General features: G+C 37.0%; 1 protein-coding gene across 3 annotated transcripts; it reads left to right on the top strand.

The window, feature by feature from the left end:
• The first annotated feature begins 1,472 nt into the window (after positions 1–1,472).
• Positions 1,473–19,280, top strand: LOC125221818. Of its 3 annotated transcripts, none has more exons than XM_048124088.1 (26): positions 1,473–1,765; positions 2,090–2,170; positions 2,996–3,133; positions 3,408–3,518; positions 3,603–3,653; positions 3,747–3,847; positions 5,052–5,145; positions 6,053–6,184; positions 6,263–6,532; positions 6,631–6,709; positions 7,928–8,016; positions 8,101–8,184; positions 8,706–8,780; positions 8,869–8,916; positions 9,466–9,561; positions 9,699–9,928; positions 10,886–14,415; positions 14,507–14,586; positions 14,801–14,881; positions 15,242–15,313; positions 15,388–15,493; positions 15,717–15,771; positions 16,050–16,178; positions 17,136–17,253; positions 18,053–18,135; positions 18,725–19,280. In XM_048124088.1, the coding sequence occupies exons 1-26, from the start codon at positions 1,601–1,603 to the stop codon at positions 19,083–19,085; spliced, it is 6,459 nt and encodes a 2,152-aa protein (XP_047980045.1). In that variant the 5' UTR covers positions 1,473–1,600; the 3' UTR covers positions 19,086–19,280. The 3 variants fall into 3 exon arrangements, with proteins under 3 accessions (XP_047980045.1, XP_047980044.1, XP_047980043.1); XM_048124087.1 differs by having other exon boundaries at positions 18,713–19,280; XM_048124086.1 differs by having other exon boundaries at positions 18,710–19,280.
• Positions 19,281–19,302: the final 22 nt, after the last annotated feature.

Below are 19,302 nucleotides of genomic sequence, written 5' to 3'. Positions count from 1 at the left end.
TTCACTCCTCCCCAGACGCAGTAATCCCTCTCTCCTCATTCTCGCCTTCTTGGTCTGAAAACAAATCTGAAAAGGCCTCTCTCCCTCTTTCATTCTCGCCTTCTTGGTCGCCGCTTCCATTGCCGCGATGCCGCGATGCCGCTGCCGGATTTCAAACACGGCTGCCACAGCGTAGTTCCTCCTCATCTCTTGCTCACCTCGCCATCAATTCTCTGTGTTGGGTAAAGGGGCGATGGGATGGACGATGTAGGGTCGAAGGCAAACTTTCCGGCAGTAGTCCGGGGGCGATGGTGGGGTCGGCCGACCCCACTCGACCCCACCTGGACCCGCCGATGTTTGTAGCTGATAACAAACTGGAACTTGGTGATGCTTGGATATTTGATGTGATGGAGCCCAGCACGGAGAGTTTTAGGCCCAAAGTCATCATCCTCAGGAATATCGAGTATTTGCCGCCTGAATTGGAGGCAAATGTACCTGATACTCACGGCCAGGGGCGGATCCACCTTATCAAAAGGTGGGGCAAATGCCCCTCCTCAAATATTTTAACATATGCTATTTTTAATTTAATTTTGCAATTTTTTTGAAATTTCTTTATATTTGCCCCTTCTCCAATTCTTAAATTTTCCTTATATATAAATTTGCCTCCGTTAATTTATATTTCTGGATCCGCCCCTGCTCACGGCGATGGTATGACATCGGAGTCGACCATAGAAATTGACTAGATTCAACCATATTGGCATTTCATGTTTTTATTTAGATTTTTGTTGTTGTGATTATCTGTTGGTAAAATCTTTTGGTAATCTGTATCCTAGCTACTCATCTTTGATGGTAGATGGATTTGCAACTTTGCACATGTATATATATATCCTCATAGGAATGTGATCAAAATAAAAACTCTAAATATTGTACAAATTCAAAACCATGATTTGGACCATTGAAAAATATCAACAAATCACAAAAAGGCATCACATTAAAACCTTGAAACACATTAAAACCTTGAAATTTTATACTGTGTTGATATTGTATTAAAACAGTGTTAAAACTGTATCGACAAGTTTTGAATTTGTATAATATATAAGTTTGCATTTTATCATTATCCTATGACCATATTCGTAGCATAGTAGTACTACACATTTATCAACTCTTTACAGTTTATAGTATTATTAAACTGAAGATGCGAATTGAATGGTTTAACCCTTAAAATCTTACCGAATCATTTAAATATCTTTGGAAGAGACTTGACTCGTAAATCAGTAGTAGTACTATTAATCATCTAATGCTACAACAAAATAAAAGAGATGCATACGCTAAAATTAATGACATAAAGTACTTAAAATGCAGTACTAATAATAATGATTAAAAGGACTGAATAGGGAGTATAAATTAATATTGTAATAGTACTATGTGCTAGTTCAACATCCAAACACGGTCTTAACAATCTTGATTTCTCAAATTCTGAAAATTGAATTTCAAGGGGTGACTACGACAAGTTTCTCTCCCACTGTAAAAACCCCCAAGAATCCGCAGCGCCGAATCATATACCGACTTTCTCTCACATACATATATTTACTCTTACATCTAGAGAGAGAGAGAGAGAGAGATGGAGGTAGAGTTGGAGCCAAGGGTGAAGCCATTGGTTTACAAAGTGAAGGCGATGTCTAGAGAATCACCTGCACAGAAGGCTGCTCACCTGCTCGATACAGACCTCCGCAACCATTGGTCGACCGCCACTAACACCAAAGAGTGGATCTTGCTTGAGCTCGATGTATGTTTTGCTCATGCGAATTTTTTCTTCTTTCCCCCCCCATTGAATTCTAGTGTTGCATTCTTGTTTTGAATTCAGTTGATTGTGCTTAGTTTATTGATTCAAGTAGTTGGTGTGAGAGAATCTTGAGGCTGTGCTTAATTTGGGATGCTGCCACATACTGTATTTTATATCTTGTATTTGCAAAAAGGGTGTTAAAATTTTGAATTTTAATTGGTTATATACTTCACTCACTGCTTAATTCAGCTAACAACCTGGAAATTTTAATGCTAATATGTTACACTTGCAATTGTTGTCTAATGCTTTCGTGTTTCTCCTTCACAGGAACCATGTCTGCTCTCACACATACGGATATATAATAAGTCAGTTCTGGAATGGGAAATTTCAGCTGGGTTACGTTATAAGGTTTGTTTAACATGAGTTTTGAGAATTTCTGTATGCCAAGTATCTGTATATAATCTTCTTATTTGATCGTGTACAAAATCTGATCTTTTCACCGTCACATCTTTTCCTCGTCGCATCTTTTCTCTTTTGTTAAAACTTATTAGGCACGAAGAAGAATGATGGGGACTTTACTTCATGTAAATTATTGTGCCAAAGTTAGTCGGTTTCATGGATCACATTATATCCTTACCCCCTCCTCCCACCCCACCACCTGTAGAGAGAAGACTAGACATGTTAATGATTATTTTTGTAATTTTTCTTTCTTTTGTTTGTGATTTTGTATTTGGAACCATATCTAGGACGAGTTATTTAATTCTCTTTCAATATAAATGGAAGATTATATTTTGTGCTATATTTTATCTGGTCACACTTACTATTGGGAAAAGGCAATTTCATGGGCTTTTTAGGATTGTATTTCCTGTTACAGACATCTCATCTTCTCTTCAGTTTTAATCAGAGCACAAGTTGCCATGAACCATATCTGGTTTAGTTGCCATGAACTTTGCATGGTAGTGGCCCATTGGGGGAATGGCAATGACTGACTAATTTACCTATTTTGATTGTTTGAACATATTAGATACTGTTTTACACATTAGCTCTTTTATCCTTTGTTTTTTACTTGTCATCTTCGATTCTTTTGCCTGGCATCTGAAGTTTTGTCAATCCTCATATCTTATGCCCTTGGACTCACAGTTTACTTTTCTCATGTAGTCTTAGAGTGATATATTTTCTTAGTGACTTTGAAGTGGATAATTTTTTCACCCAATTTACATGTTCACTCGACAGCCAGAGACCTTTGTTAAGGTTCGTCCCCGCTGTGAAGCTCCTCGGCGTGACATGATGTACCCAATGAATTACACGCCTTGCCGCTTTGTGCGGATATCTTGTATGCGTGGAAACCCAATTGCTTTGTTTTTTGTTCAGGTAATCATTGAATTTGTACTCCTTGTTCTTGCTTCTAGGTGATCATGATTGAGCTGTAACATGTAACTGTCTAAGCATTTAAGGCAGATATGTTCAGTTAATTTTCTGTTCTGTGTGCAATTCGATTTTTTTTTCACATTATTAGCCATATTTGTCAATGCACTTTTTTCCATTACAGTACAGATCAATGTTAATTATGACCGAAGATTTGAAACCCATGCTGCTAAAATTTTATGTTTATAATATAACAACCCGAGTGCCCTTTCAATTGCAGCTAATTGGGATTTCGGTTCCTGGTTTAGAGCCAGAGTTCCAACCTGTTGCTAACTACTTGTTACCGTACATTATATCACACAAACAAGATGCTGTGGATATGCATCTCCAGGTGAATTAGCTAACATTGACTTACATGGCTAATGCATTATTCATAATTCTGTTATTGTTCTCTTTTCTAACTGTTCGTTTGTAGTTGCTTCAAGACGTTACAAGCCGGTTGGCAAGATTTCTTCCTCACCTTGAGGTATAGATTCGGACCAGTTTATCTAGTGAAAAGTATGTGTTGTAGTCTACATGTAACTGAAGTTTTATTGCACATATGGATTAATATTTGCAGGCTGATCTTAATAGCTTTGCAGAAGCTGCAGAACCTACTATGCGTTTTCTGGCTATGCTTGCCGGTCCATTTTATCCTATCCTTCGGATTTCAAGCGAAAGGTACATGAACCTAGCATATAGGTGCGAAGTTCCGCACTGAGCTTCCCTTAACATGCTGGTGCTTTTCTCACTAAAGGTTTTAACCAACATCATTTATATATCATGAGGGTTCTCTGTGTATCAATTCTGCCACAAGTGCGTACTGCTTGAGAAGTAGGTTGACAATTGGTATTTGGTAGTTCACGTACTTTACTGTTTCATCTGGTCATTATCCCTTACATATTAATCTGATCTTCAATTTGCAATGTGTTGCTGAATGAATAGAATGCCTTGTTCAAGAAGCATAGTGACTTTTCTGACACTAGGATCATGGTCTATGCTGGGTGGGTTGCTAAAGGAGCAGGATAGGGTCCTAGGTTGAGAACATACTTGATTTACATTGAGCACGAAATTTCAATTATTGCTATAGGTTTCAGTGGTTTTAATTTCCTAAATTTGTATCCTGCAAGTTTGAGTTGGTGCTTAACAGTGTACATGCCCCGTAAAGCTACTTACAATGTATAGCCATTAATTGCGAATAGGGAAATATCTATGCATCCACATCTACTTAAGTAGTTACTTACTAGGGAAGCCCATGTTGTGAACTGGTTGGGTTAGAATCTTTCTGTTTGTGTTGAGTGAAGTTAAGAGAGGAACACATAGCGAGATATCCTTAATAGGAGGAATAAGAGATTGGCTATATGAAAAGAAGTCATCTTATCCTATGTTTTGCTAAAAGGTATGGTTTGCAAGGCTTCTTGCTAATTTACTGGAAAAGAAATCCCTCGTGGTCATAACATTTGTTGTGAATTCAAAGTACCAATTAGTCACTCATCTGAGTTTCCATCCTGTGCCATAGCATATTGAAAGGTAGACTTGAGGCTGCTAAAAGTGCTAATTGCGGACTGATCTATCCTTTCTATGTTAAAGTATATGATTTCGATTTCTAAGAGGTTGTCCAACTCCCTCCGGATTTCTATGTAGTCCTGTCTCTTCTACGAGCTATGTTAGGATCTTTTTGTTCAGTCTTTCTTAAGGGTATTTGTTTTCATGTTTTCTTGGCCTTAAAATACCATGCTGAATCAACTTACTTAATGACTTGCCAGCTTTAAGTGTCTCGAACCTCAAATGATACCACTCTTTACATCGAATTATTACCAGAAAATTTTATAAGCTGTTCAGCATTAAACATTAAACCTAAAGAGTGTTTGTCGTAACATGACAGAGAGAATGCAAGGCTGGCTCCTAATTTTCCTGACCATGAAGCTTCTAAGACCAATATGTCATCTACTGCACTGACGGTTTCCTCAAACTTTGAGGTACTGCAATAGTCATCCTATATTATATGTTTGTGATGCTGTCAGCTCTTTGAGAGTATGTGTGATTCCTGTTACTAATGTTCTTATTGGTAATTGTGTTTCCTTGTGTTTTTTCTTTCTGTGTCTGGTACTCATTTTGAAATTTGCTTCGCATGAAATGGAGGTTCTTTTCAGTTCAATTACTTCGGATACATCAGAATAATGTAAAAAGATGAACATCTTGTTCATAGTTGTAGTTGAGCTATACAAGTTCTCTGATCTTTTCCTGATCAGCAATCCATTTCTTTTTGTGATTCAGTTCTGGTTTAAGTTCTGTATGTGTGTCTGGTGAGATTGTGAAATTGCTCCCCATAGACAGATTGATGCCGACATTCTTTGCATAATCCATTTTATATATTACAAGGGGTAAAACAATTCAGATAATTTTACTTCTTTTACTTTGCAAAACGGTTAGTTTTAAGCTGACGATGACAGTGATATTCTTAAGCGTCTGCTCTGACTCTGTTAGCTTTTTAATTTTATTTTCAACATTGTAGATGTTAAAGACTGTAACAAGAGTGTTGGCGTGTTTGTCATTGATTGGATTTTGGAAGCATCGAGACTTTTGTACTGTGATGACCACACTACCACAGTATAATCCCCCACCCCCACCCCCCCAAAAAAATAAGAAAAGAAAAAAAGAAGATAAGAATTATGGCTTGTGTATACTATTAATTATTAAAGCATTAAGGGTTTCCTGAAATCAAATCATTACTTAGTGGAAAAAAAGGATGAGAAAATGTTCTTCTGAAATTCGTAGTATAAATGCTCCTACCAATTTGTACTTGAAATGTTCCATATTGGCACCTTATTACATTTGATTCAATGTTTATGGCTAATTGCAATTTTTCTGTTCTTCCATGCTCAGCCAAGGAGATCAAGGACTACATTGTCTGCTTCCCTACCTATATCTATGCACTTGGTTTTCCGTGCTGATGCAGTCCTTTTACTACTCAGAAAGGCTTATAAAGATTTGAACCTGGGGAATGTCTGCAGGACGGTGAGAAATGCGTGCTACTTCCTTATGTATATCCTGGTTTTTGTATAGGTTTGCTTCTGAGGCCCATGATGTTAACAGGTATCAAGAATTCTTTTGAAGTTTATGGAGCCTATACTGATGCACGAATTATCTGCATCTGGTCTAGCTTCGGAGATTACATCTTCTGTTCATGATGAGAGTCCTAAATCTGATCATCGTGATCCTATTTCATTACCTGATTACTCGAATTTGTTCGGGGAGGAATTTCAAATTCCATTTGATTCTTGGGACCTCACATACCTAAACGTGTTAGATTCTGCAGCTGTTGAAGAAGGACTAATGCATGTTCTTTATGCTTCCACTTCCCAGGTTTGCTACATGAAGCCTGATCTGGTCTGTTTGGCATTGAACCTGAAGTAGTGAATTTCTATCAAAATGTAATTAGCAATGGTTTGTTCTTGTTTCAGCCATCACATTGTAGTAAGCTTGCTGAAAATACTTCAGATCTTTGGCTGGCATTACCACTAATTCAAGCCTTGCTTCCAGGTCCTACTGCTACTACCACTCTTCTATCTAGAATTAATGAGCCTTGAATTAACGCAGCCCTTTTCGTAGAATGTTAAGTTCTGACATCAAAACTATAACATTGTTCTCCTGTAATATTCTGTTTTTCCAAATAAGATATAGATTGTTTCACTCTTAAATAAAAATATCAAAAAAGTTCTATAGATTTTGTCAGGGTGAAGGCTATGAGGGAAAGTTCTCAATATGGTACTATCCCATTTCGGGAATCTAGCTCTTAAATAGTACCATTTCAAGAATTTTGCCAGTCTATGACTACTTTTTCAATCATCCTTATCTCTTTGCACTGATGCTTAGTTAGTTATTTTAGCTACTTCTGCATCCATTTACAGGTCCTTGTTGTTTAACCATACTATTTCCTCCTGTAACATGTAATTAGATCTACTTACATTGTAGACTTCTGAATGCTTTATGATTTGGGTTTTAAAGAATGGTAACAGATTATCACAGAAATTCTAGGCCTTTGGCTGATTGATGTTTATGTAGATGTGTATGGCGATATAAATCACTGTGTTTGTAGTGGAAAAGCAGCCCTATTTAGTTAAAACTCGATTTGTGACTTGGCTCTTTGTATCAGAATATTAATATGAGTAAGTTTGATTCAGTTGAAATAAGATAGCCAGTTCTTTGGTTTTGATTTTATGTCAAATTCAAATATAATACTACCAGTTTGATACGAATCCCACATCGGTTCCACATGAAAGTGTGGAATGGCGTATAAGTGGGAGTCAATCCTTCACCTTTCACCATGGCTTTGGGTTAAGTTAGGGCTCCCTAGCTTATATGCTTATCAGAGTTTCATTTAACTTTTATACAAAGTACAAACCCACATAAATAACTGAAAGAAGACTGAAATAAAGGTCTCTTTCTCAAGTCTATTCTCATCTAAATTGGTACAATTCAACCATTTGCAAATAAAGATGAACTTATTCACGTTTGGATTTTGGAGATACATGTTGATGCTATGTTTTGGACTTATGATATACATGTTGATGCTATGTTTTAGACTTACTCCAACTCAGGTTTCAGAATTACACTTCAAGTCTTAAATGGATATTATTATCGAATGTATACAATATTAAACTGTAATTGCTTAAAACTTTAATAAATCTGTTATTTGGAAGGATGTTTTAATTCTCAATGGCATTTCTCAATTCTTCTATCCCTTCTGATTTGCTACAGCACTTCGACCTAATTCAAGCAGTCCTTATCAGATTGATGACAAGTTCTCTCTTTGGAAACAACCATTTGTACAAAATGCACTTTCTCAGGTATCATGCGTTCTATGTGCAATGTTCTGCTGAAACATTTTTCAAAGTGCACTCAGTTTTTAATCTATATAATTGTAATGGCAGATTGTGGCAACTTCATCTTCAGCGATCTACTGTCCTTTACTTCGGGCTTGTGCTGGCTATTTAGCATCTTTCTCACCATCACATGTTGGTTATGCTACTTCTTATGATTTGAATATAATTGATGATAATTTCTGTTAAAAAGGAACAGTTACTAAGCATATTCTTTGCTGTGACCACCTTCTTCCCCACCCAGTTGTATGAAATACTCATTTCCATAGCTTGTGCACTCATTAAGACTTTCATAATTTAGGCTAGGTTGTGTTTGATATATTTGCAGGTGGACCAAGCATAGAAGTTGTACTTGCTGCCTGTTCAGGAGTTGGTTAACTTTTGAAACTTAACAATTTAACAGCAATCGTATTCATATTATTATTCTTCTTTCTCAAGTCTGATGATAAGATCACGTTTACTACGGCTTTATGCCAATTAGTTTCATATGTGTGATAGGTTGATCAACTAAACACATCGATGTAGCATAACATAATTAACATTATATGTTTTTATGTAGCAGAGAGGATTGTAGGAGACAAAATTCATATCCCATAGCAACTCCATTTGCTTCTGCATTTAGTTCATAATATTAAACCAACTATCTCCAATTGCAGGCTAAAGCAGCGTGTGTTCTTATTGATCTGTGCTGTGGTGTGTTGGCACCATGGACTGCTCAAGTGATTGCAAAGGTTATGCGTATTGTCATAATAGAATGGACCACATATATTTTGTCTGGGTTACCATTTTTTTAATTTGTTGTAATGTTCTTGATTGAAGGTGGACTTGACCATTGAGCTCTTGGAGGACCTTCTGGGTGTGATCCAGGTATTCCATTTTTCTTGGATGACTATAGTTTATTTTCTTGTCTTTTCAGTGGAGTAGTCCTTCTGTTTCTCTGAGGAAATAGTATAAAAGAACATGATCTATTATGCTATTATTGTTGCAGATGATATTAAATATTTTCCTTCCAATTCTGTGTACTTAATATCTTTGTTGGAAATTGGAGCTACCAGAGAGGGTTCAAGCTAAAGACAGACTTTTGTTTCTCCTTTCGTATTTCTGATTGGTTATTCTGACCTGGGACTGGGAAAGAAACGTGAACTGGAATATATAAATCTATCATCTGTTTTCTGGTGTCTTATTACAAAGTAGCATATATCTACAGTAAGCTGTTTTATTGGTGTCATCAGTGTACCTTTTCTTGGCCTGTTTCATATTGCTAGAGATGAGTACTAGGTTTGGCCATTAGAGCAGTCGATGAATTGGTGTAACTTATCTGTTCCCATTTGGATGGTCCATTTAATACAACCATCTCTCTTGATGTGGACCTGCGATGCTTTAGGCTAACTAAGGCCTGACTGTTATCATTTACAGGGCACTCATGTTTCATTCTCCCGTGGACGTGCTGCCCTCAAGTATATTGTCCTGATGCTATCTGGAAACATGGATGATATTATGGCAAAATATAAGGTAGTGCTTTTAGCAACATGTTAATGTACAAAGTGTTGAAATTGCTTTAAGTTTGTCCGTATCCGATTCTGTTCCCAAAGAAAAAAATTCTCACTAAATGATTCTTTCACTGGTTTCTTAATAATGACATGTTTCAGGAAGCTAAATACCAGTTACTTTTCTTGGTGGAGATGCTCGAACCTTATCTGGATCCTTCCTTAACCCCCTTGAAGGGCATGATAGCCTTTGGAAATGTATCTTCCATTTTTAGTGAAAATCAAGAAAAGAATTGTGCTACTGCAATAAATGTCATTCGCACAGCGGTAAGGAAGTCTGCGGTACTTCCGTCTCTTGAGGCTGAATGGAGACGTGTATCTGTTGCTCCTAGGTAATAGCATATAAGAATTAATATACATTTGGTATGCAGGGCTTTCATTTTTGTGAAAATTGGCACCTTTATTAATTATTATTTAATGATTATGAGTTTTTGCTTAGAGATCTCTTCTATCTGCTTTCTTTTTAGAGGTTGCGACTTGCGACCATTTTGTGATCTAGTTGACTGTTACATGTTGACACATCTCAAGTAATCATAAATATTCCAAACTGTTTCCAGTTATAGAAGGAACTCATGGGGGGTTATCTTCTCCGTGGTTTCAGTATGGCCCCTGCATACTAATTTGATAGGCACTCTTTATTTTATGATTAGGTTGACTGTTTCGTGTTGACACATCTCAAGTAATCATAAATATTCCATACTGTTTCCAGTTATAGAAGGAACTCATGGGGGGTTGTCTTCTCCCTGGTTTCAGTATGGCCCCTGCATACTAATTTGATAGGCACCCTTTATTTTGTGATCCAGTTGACTGTTTCGTGTTGACACATCTCAAGTAATCATAAATATTCCGAACTGTTTCCAGTTATAGAAGGAACTCATGGGGGGTTATCTTCTCCCTGGTTTCAGTTTGGCCCCTGCATAATTTGATAGGCACCCTTATTTGAACATGCCATATGTTCAGCAGGAAGTTGGTTTGAATAAGAGCAATATATAACAGGAATACAGTTTTTTTGTAACTTAATAATGCCAAGGACTCAAGGGACTATAAGTTTTCCTTGCTTGTGATGTTCACTGAGATAAGCTCATTAGTGTTGCTCGTAATTCACATGAGGATTATAGCATCTTCTACTATAATATTGCTGTAGTTTAGTAAGTCATAAGTATATTTTATGCTAAGCCTTTGTTTTGTGAAACTTGGATGTTTATGGTATTACTCATGCTCCGCCTTTCTGCTACTGATCTCTTTCTGCAATTAAACATTGATAACACCTTGAGGTGCTCTGTGTGCAGTGTACTTCTATCAGTTTTGGATCCTCAGATGCAGTTACCTCCTGATATTGACAATCGCAAGTTCCCTTCTCCTGGGAAGGTGGAGCCACAGTCATTAGCTTCTCTACCTCTTTCTTCTCATCATGGGGTAATCTCTTCTCGGTCAAATAGCCAAGAGACTACTGATACAAAGGTCGATATTACTGACATTACCGGGAAAGTGGATGTATTGGAGGATGTCAATCTTCTCTTTGCTCCACCAGAACTGAATAGAATGTCCCTCATTCATGTTCCATCCAGCACAGACAAAAATATTTCAGATTCTAACCATCTGAATGTAAGTTTAGAGGTCAACAACGCCAGTCTTAAAAATTCAGTCAACCAGTTTCGAAATGATGCTGCACTTGATGCTGACCAGGGTATTGAATTCAGTAATTTGCTGGCTGATTATTCACAACTCGCAAATTATAGAGGTTGTGAGCTAAGGGCCTCTGAGTTTAGGCGTTTAGCTCTGAACTTGATCTCCCAGAAAAAGTTTACTCAGGAGAGTCATGACGTTGCCATAGATGCTTTGCTTCTTGCTGCAGAATGTTATATAAATCCCTACTTTATGGTCTATCTCAAGGACAATTTATCCAGTGTGAGCAATATCTACCATGGAAATTCTAATAATCACGGAGCAGCAGATATGGAGAAATTTTTTGGACAAAAAGATAATGATTTGAAACTTGTTGCAGATATTGAAAGGAGAAGGGACAGAGTTGTTCTTGAAATCCTGATTGAGGCAGCTGACTTAGACAGGAAGTACCGCAAAGTGGCATCAGAGGGCGAAACTTTGGGATTGTCTGTTGAAGGGGGCGAGGATGCTGTTAATTTGTTCCTGCAGGATAATCTCTCAGCAGATGCGATTACCTTGGTTAGGCAGAATCAAGCACTACTGTGCGATTTCTTGATACATCATTTGCAGATAGACTCACATCAGGAGCAGCATCCAAGGCAGGAGATTCTAATGTGGTGCCTTCTTTTTCTGTTGCATTCTGCAACTAGATTATTCTGTGCACCTGAGTTTGTGGTTGATGTGATATTAAAGTTTGCTGAATCCTTGAACATGCATTTGACATCCTTTTGTTACCAATCAAAGGAAGGCGACCCACAGTTACCCAATATAAAGCTGCATGAGGTGCAACGCTGCTGGATTCTCCTTCAAAACTTGGTCATTGGTTCAAGTGGCAATGATGAAAGATCTGTACTACCAGTTAATGTCAGAAATGGTTTTCGGTTCTCGAATCTTGTTCCTAGTTTGGTTTGGCTGCAGAAAGTACCGGCCTTTTCTTCTTCTCCTTTCCCGATTGTTAGGTATTTTGGATGGATGGCAGTTGCACGCAATTCCAAGCAATATCTTGATGACCGTCTCTTCCTAGTTTCTGATTTGCCAGAGTTAACATATCTTTTATCCATATTCTCGGATGACCTCTCTGTAGTTGATAACATCGCTGATCAGAAAAATGTGGGCAAGCAGATTGAGAAATTGAGTATTCACCCAGATATAAATTGTGAGGATGGAAGCAAGGGTCTAGGATGTGAAGATAGATGGCAATCTTTTCATGTCTTGTATCCTGTTATCAGCAAATATTTTCCTAATTTGAAGGAAGACTTTATAGGTTTTGGTGAAACTATTTTGGAGGCAGTTGGCCTGCAAATGAAATTTCTTTCTACCTATATGGTGCCAGATCTAATGTGTTGGTTTTCTGATTTATGCTTAAGTCCCTTTGTGCAGAGTAAGAATACCCAGGCCTTATCCAAAGACAAGCCTGATTATTACAAAGGTTTTGTTGCCAAGAACGCAAAAGCTGTTGTCCTTTACATTCTTGAAACCATTGTAGTTGAGCATATGGAAGCAATGGTTCCAGAGATACCGAGAGTGGTGCAAGTGTTTGTATCCCTTTGTCAGACATCATACTGCGACGTATCATTTCTTGAATCGATATTGCATTTGTTAAAGCCCATTATAGCATACTCCCTTAATAAGGTGCCTACTGGGGAAGATTCATTAGTAGATGAATCATGCCAGAATTTTGAATCTTTATGCTTCAGTGAGCTATTTAAATTTATAAAGTCTACTGGCGAGGATCTAGGCACTTCTGTGGAAAAAGGAAAATGCCAGGCACTAACAATATATGTTCTAGCTTCTGTTTTTGGTAATTTGTCCTTCCAGAGGAAAGCAGAACTCTTACAGTCCGCCCTGTTATGGGCCGATTTTGCCTCATCTGATGGAACAAATTCTTTGCTTGATTATATTTGCGCATATCAGGTTCTCATGGAGAACTGCAGAGACCTACTAATTGCTACTTCTAAAGTCTGGGGTATTATTCCACTTCAAGTTTCTCCAGATTCCGATGCTAGCATTAGCTTTGTTAATGGTTTTCCTGAGTTCTCCTCCTGGTTTCTCAATGATATATGCTATTCCCCCTCTCCTACTGATGTATCTGGAGAGCATCAAGATAAACCAGTTGCTGATGTCAGTCAAAAGGTTTGTCGATTGACTTTGGAAGAAGTAAAGACATTACCAAAAGAAATAGAGGCCATTATTTCGAAACTCAGTCCGACCTTGGAACAGTGCTGGAGACTACATAATAAACTGTCCAAGAAACTGACCTCCACATGTGCTGAGTGTTTGATATACTCAAGGTGCTTATGGTTGATTGCTGATAGAGTTTCTGTCTCTTCAGGAGTAGAGGATCTCCATCCGAGCAAACTTTTTGATGATGTGCAAGATATTTGGAGGACAAGTCTTGAAGGACTATCTAAAAAGATCTTACTGCTTCAGGATAAGCATTGTTGGGAGGTCGCATCTCTGTTACTCGACTCTCTCCTGGGAGTGCCCCAGCACTTTTGTTTGGATAATGTGATAAGTGACATATGCTTAGCGGTTAAGAACTTTTCTAACAGTGCTCCAAACATCTCTTGGAGAATATTAACTGACAAACTGATACAATTGTTGTTAGCAAGAGGTATCTATAAGGTCTGTCAGAATGAAGTCCCTCTGGTTGATCTTTTCTGTGCCATGCTTGTGCATCCTGAGCCGGAACAACGATATATTGCACTAAAGCACTTGGGCAGACTTGTGGGCCAGGATGTTGATGGTGGAAAGTTAATTCTATCATCAACAATCGAGTCTGTTATAGCTACACCTGTTTCACCCATTTCTGCTAATGAGCAGATTTTATCTTCTTTAGTTGCAGCCACATGGGACAACGTAGCCTTGATGGCATCTTCTGATACATCACTGCTCCTGAGAACAAATGCAACTGCACTTCTTATCAACTTCATACCATTTTCTGCAAGGTCTAAACTGCAATCGTTTCTTGCATCTGCTGACAACATTCTTCAGTGTTTGACGGCTCTTTCACAACCAACACGTTATGGCCCACTTACACAATTCTCTTTGGCGCTCATAGCCAGTGTTTTTCTTTATTGTCCATCTGAAGATATTTCACTGATTCCAGAAAGTATTTGGAGAAGTATTGAAGCTCTTGGAATGTCTAAAATTGGTAATCCTCACACATCTTATCAACAAAAATAGCTAATCTAATGCTGTCAGACATATATCTAAAAGTACTCCATTTTTCTTATTAATTGTAGATAGGTATTGCACCAGCCTAGAGAAAAAGGCTTGTGAAGCACTATGCAGTCTTAAAAGCGACGGGGAACAGGCTAAACAGGTATTGCAGTCTGATACGCATTATAATATCCAACAGGGCTTACAATTTGAGATGGTAAAATACGGTCCAAATGCAATAGCCTTCAATTGAATTATCAGTATCTGAATCTTCTTTCTTTATTCTACGTTTCTTCTTCAATTCTGTATCAGTTAGAACTTACCAATGTACTTAATATTTTTTTTTTCGTTCCCTTCATTTTTCTACTTGGATGTAGGTCTTGAGGGAAGTGCTTTCTTCAACTCCTCCAAAGCAGCAACTTCCTGACTTTTTAACTACCCGCGATTCCATTCTTATGGTATTCATCAAGGATTCACTACTTTATATGAAAGTTAATCTTTTGTCTGGAAAACAAATTTGCCAATTTGAAAGGCAAATACATGAAACTGAACATTATTTGCAACTTTATGTGTCATTTTGCTAATTGCTCTTAATTGAAACTACAGAATTTCTTATTTTCTCCCTAAAATTAATTTTACAGAATTTCTTATTTTCTCCCTAAAATTATTTTTTCAAACATATTAAGAAACTTGTGCAGCTTTCAAATAATTGATAATGAATATTGAAATTTTCAAATGAAACATAAGTTGACTTGTTGTTTACGTTCGTACTGCACTTCACTATGGTTTGGCGTCCACTTATCTTTCATTAATTCCAGGTTATTGGCAATTTAACCTCTGCCAAATCGTACTTGGACTTCTTCTCAAAGGATGCTGAACAGAGGCTCATGGTCAGCCTTTGAACCCTAACCATTGCTTATTTTAGTAAATTATACCACATAGTAATTTCTTATTATTCTTGTAGGAGCTGGAAGAAGCTCAAATGGAAATGGAATTTCTGCAAAAGGAGCACCCACTACCTGATTCAACCTTCAAACTCAAAGATTGGCGCCAATTTCCATTTATGTCCAGTAATACTAGTTGCCCCTGATGTAGTTTTCTCTTACTGCAATATTACTACTAATACTAGCTATTTAGGAGCAGATCTGCAGAAAGAGATTTATCTTGTCATTAATATATATGAGGCAAATAGTAGTTTTTCCACTTGATAGTGTACTACCAACTAATTCTGTGAGATGTTATTTGTGCAACTTTAGATTAATTAATTTTTATACTCATTTCTGTTCCTTGCAGCCTATTCAAAGGATGATCTTCGATTGCAACAAATTAAAGAAGGAATTAAATCTATGTAAGTGCTATTAATGCTTGTTCATATCTGGTCTTCTTACATTAGTGTTTAATGAGATATATATTAATATGCATACATTTCCATTTGAATATGTGGAATTATATGAAATTAATAAATAATGTATTTTTGTCAACACATTTTATATTTTATTTTGTTAATATTTTTTCATGTTAAGTACTTAATTTTACCAAAGAATAGAATAGAAACAGGAGTATAACCACATCAATATTTTGAATAATCAAGTACTTATTACTGCCCTTTCTGGACTCTTTCACCAGAGAAAAGGCAAAACTCAGGGATGAAATAGTCGCTCGCAGGCAACAAAAGCTTCTTTTGAGGCGTGCCCGTCAACAATTTTTAGAAGAGGCAACTTTACGAGAAGCAGAACTCATTCAGAAGCTTGATAGGTTTCACCTTTTTTCTGGTTTATTGTCATATATATATATATAGGGGCATTCATATCAAAACCCTATCTTTTGTCAAAACGTCAAACCATGTAGAGTACATTTTATGCCGTTTAATGTACATTAATGACGTTTTACATGTAAGATTGGTTTTGATGTTAACACACCCCTATATTTATATGAGTGTGTTATAATGCTAACTTTTCTTAAATTGCTAACTCGTCAACGCAATTATTAAAAATGTCACCACGATCTCATTAAAATGTTAATACAAATTTGGGTTGACATTTTAATATACTGTGTTAGTGTGTTGACATTTTAAATATCAATGTCAACACAATGTATTAAAATGTCAACTAAATTTATGTACATTTCAATATTATCGTATTGACATTTTTAATACACCGCATTGATGAGTTAACAGAGTTAACAACGGATCACACCTCTCTCTCTATATATAGGGATGTACTTAAATGACAACTAATATTAAAGTGACAACCTACTTCCAAGTTCCAACCTCGTGGTGCCATGTGGCACTTAAACATGCAAAATTATAAACGCTACAAATGCAATATACATTAATGGACGTTGAACATGGATTTCCACATATTGCATTATAGATGTAGACAAATTGCATCATAGATAATTTAGTTTTGCATTATAGACATATACTGTTTAATTTGCGTTATAAATATAGACATACTGTTTATTTTGCCTTATGGACATAACACAATTTATTTTGCATTATAGACAATTTATGTTTAATGCAAAACTAAACTATCTGTTAATGCAATCCGACTAGATTTATTATGGAACAATCTTGCATATTACATGCCATGTGGCAGCACGAGGTTGGAAGTACGTTGTCATTTTAAGAAAGGATGCACCCTAATGCACCCCTATATATATATAGTATGTGAATATTATTTGTAGTGACAAATCTGCATTATGGATTATCAGAGAGAGAGCAGAAGAGGTAGAAAAGGAGCTCGAGAGGCAGCAGTTGCTTGAACTTGAACGAGCAAAAACTAGAGAATTACGGAACAATCTTGAAATGGAGAAAGAAAAGCAGGCTCAGGCAAGGATTACTATAGTAACTGGTTGCAAGATGGTCGTGCTTTCATTTTTCTTAATGAATAAGAAGTTTATGATTCAGGAGTCACATTTGCATGCCTCATCCCAGTTGCCAACTTTTCTGCAAATCATCCTTGGATCATGAGTAACTGATAACTTAATAGAATGCCTTATCGTACTGCACCATGATTACTAGAATATATAATCATAAGCTAATTTGTACTCCCTCCTTCCTAAGGTAGATGTCTCACTTTCTTTTCTTTTGTTGTCCCATGTTACATTTCCTCTTTTGGACAAAAGTAACTATTAATACATTCAATCACACTTTCTCTTCATTATCACTCCAGTAAACAATTGTGACATCTACCTAAATTCATGTGTCATTCCCAAATGTGACATCTACCTTTGGACGAAGGTAGTAGATTTTATGAAATTCATGAGAACTGCTTGCTTATGAATCTTCATCCGTGCATTGCTAGGCACAAATTCTGATTGTTGGAGCCTTCTGCTTTATCAGCCTTTCAATCCTGACCTAGAATGTATTATGCTTTTCTATGTTATCTAACTTAATTTTTTTTTCCCTTTTGTTCTCTCTCTTTGAGATTTTCTTTGCTTTTATAATTCAATAATGAGTTTGAATCCTGACAAACTTTTGGTCTGTATCCCTGCTCCTGAGTTATATATGCTTTGATAAATGGGAGAGTTCAACTTGAGCTCCTCTCCGCACTTGATATCCGTGTTTCTCAAATTTCATTTATCTAATCATGTCGCTCCTTAACTAACAGAGATGAATTTTTTTGTAGAGAGATCTCCAGCGGGAACTTGAGCAAATAGAATCTGGAGTCCGACCTTCAAGACGAGAATTTTCATCTTCCAGTCAAACTAGGTGAGTTTTATTCTATTGAAAAGATTTATAAGTTTTGTTTCTTATTCCCTCCGTCCACGAAAAATAGTCTCATTTTGCCATTTTGGGATGTCCACAAAAAATAGTCTCATTTCAAAAATGGAAACTTTCTTTCACACTTTATCCACTTTTTCTCCTCTCTCTCATACTTTATTCATTTATTCTCCTCCTGTCTCCTACTTTACCAATTTATCATTAAAACCCATGGCATCCAAATGAGACTATTTTTTGTGGACGGAGAGAGTAACATACTTATTTTTGCTACGATTTAAGGTTGCTGAAATTAATTATCATGGTGTCTCTCATATTGTTATCCCTAAAAAGTAGCCATGGTTCTGCAGAGAGATTGATAGTATGGTAGAAAAACCCCAAACATAATTTTTGAGGCTCATGAAAGGGAACTGGAAAAAAAGTGATCCTTCTGAGTGTTGGTAACTCATGAATGAACAGTAATCTTGAAAAGATAAAAATTCTATCGAGCATATTTAGCCACGTAAGATTCATGATAATTGTAGGACTTTTTTCTCGTGAAGTGACCTTTATTGCTTTTAACCAGTAGAACACGGGATAGGTATCGTGAAAGAGAAGCAAGCAGGGATGGGGGCGAAGGTAGCTTAAGAGCAAGTAGTCGTGGTGCTGATGCTACCACCACAACAGCTCTACCTGGCAGGGGTTCATTCTTGGGACAACTTCCCACCATTCTGCAATCGCGTGAAAGAACAGACGAATGTGGCAGCAGTTATGAAGAAAATTTTGATGGAAGCAAGGATTCAGGTGATACAGGTAGTGTTGGGGATCCAGACATGGAGGGGCAGCCCATTAGTTTTGGATCTAGTCAGAGGCATGGATCCAGGGGCAGCAAATCGCGCCAGATAATTGACAGGAAAGAACGCGATGGTAGACGTGAAGGAAAATGGGAGCGAAAACACTAGTGAATGTATGAAGTGTACAAGTTAATGTATTCTAGTTGTATGCTTGTTTGTTGTAACATTTTTACATGGTGGTACACCGGCTGATAGAACGAGGCTCGTAGAAAGTTATACATCATTGGATTAGTGTCCGGTGGCTATCACTGTGTACATTAATGCATTTTCAAGTTGTAGTAATATTTGCTATTTTTTGTATTAGTTTGAACTGTTATATTTGTTC

This window comes from Salvia hispanica, chromosome 4 (assembly GCF_023119035.1).
Source record: "Salvia hispanica cultivar TCC Black 2014 chromosome 4, UniMelb_Shisp_WGS_1.0, whole genome shotgun sequence".
Classification (NCBI taxonomy): Eukaryota; Viridiplantae; Streptophyta; class Magnoliopsida; order Lamiales; family Lamiaceae; genus Salvia; species Salvia hispanica.
This window is presented reverse-complemented; position numbering and strand designations above follow the sequence as displayed.

What these genes read in the sequence shown, in the direction of transcription:
- LOC125221818 (XM_048124086.1), top strand. Translation starts at nt 1,601, where the DNA reads ATGGAGGTAGAGTTGGAGCCAAGGGTGAAGCCATTGGTTTACAAAGTG. An exon ending in CTTCGGATTTCAAGCGAAAG is followed by an intron (nt 3,848 to 5,051) that starts GTACATGAACCT and finishes GTAACATGACAG; the next exon opens with AGAGAATGCAAGGCTGGCTC. An exon ending in CGGTTTCCTCAAACTTTGAG is followed by an intron (nt 5,146 to 6,052) that starts GTACTGCAATAG and finishes TTCCATGCTCAG; the next exon opens with CCAAGGAGATCAAGGACTAC.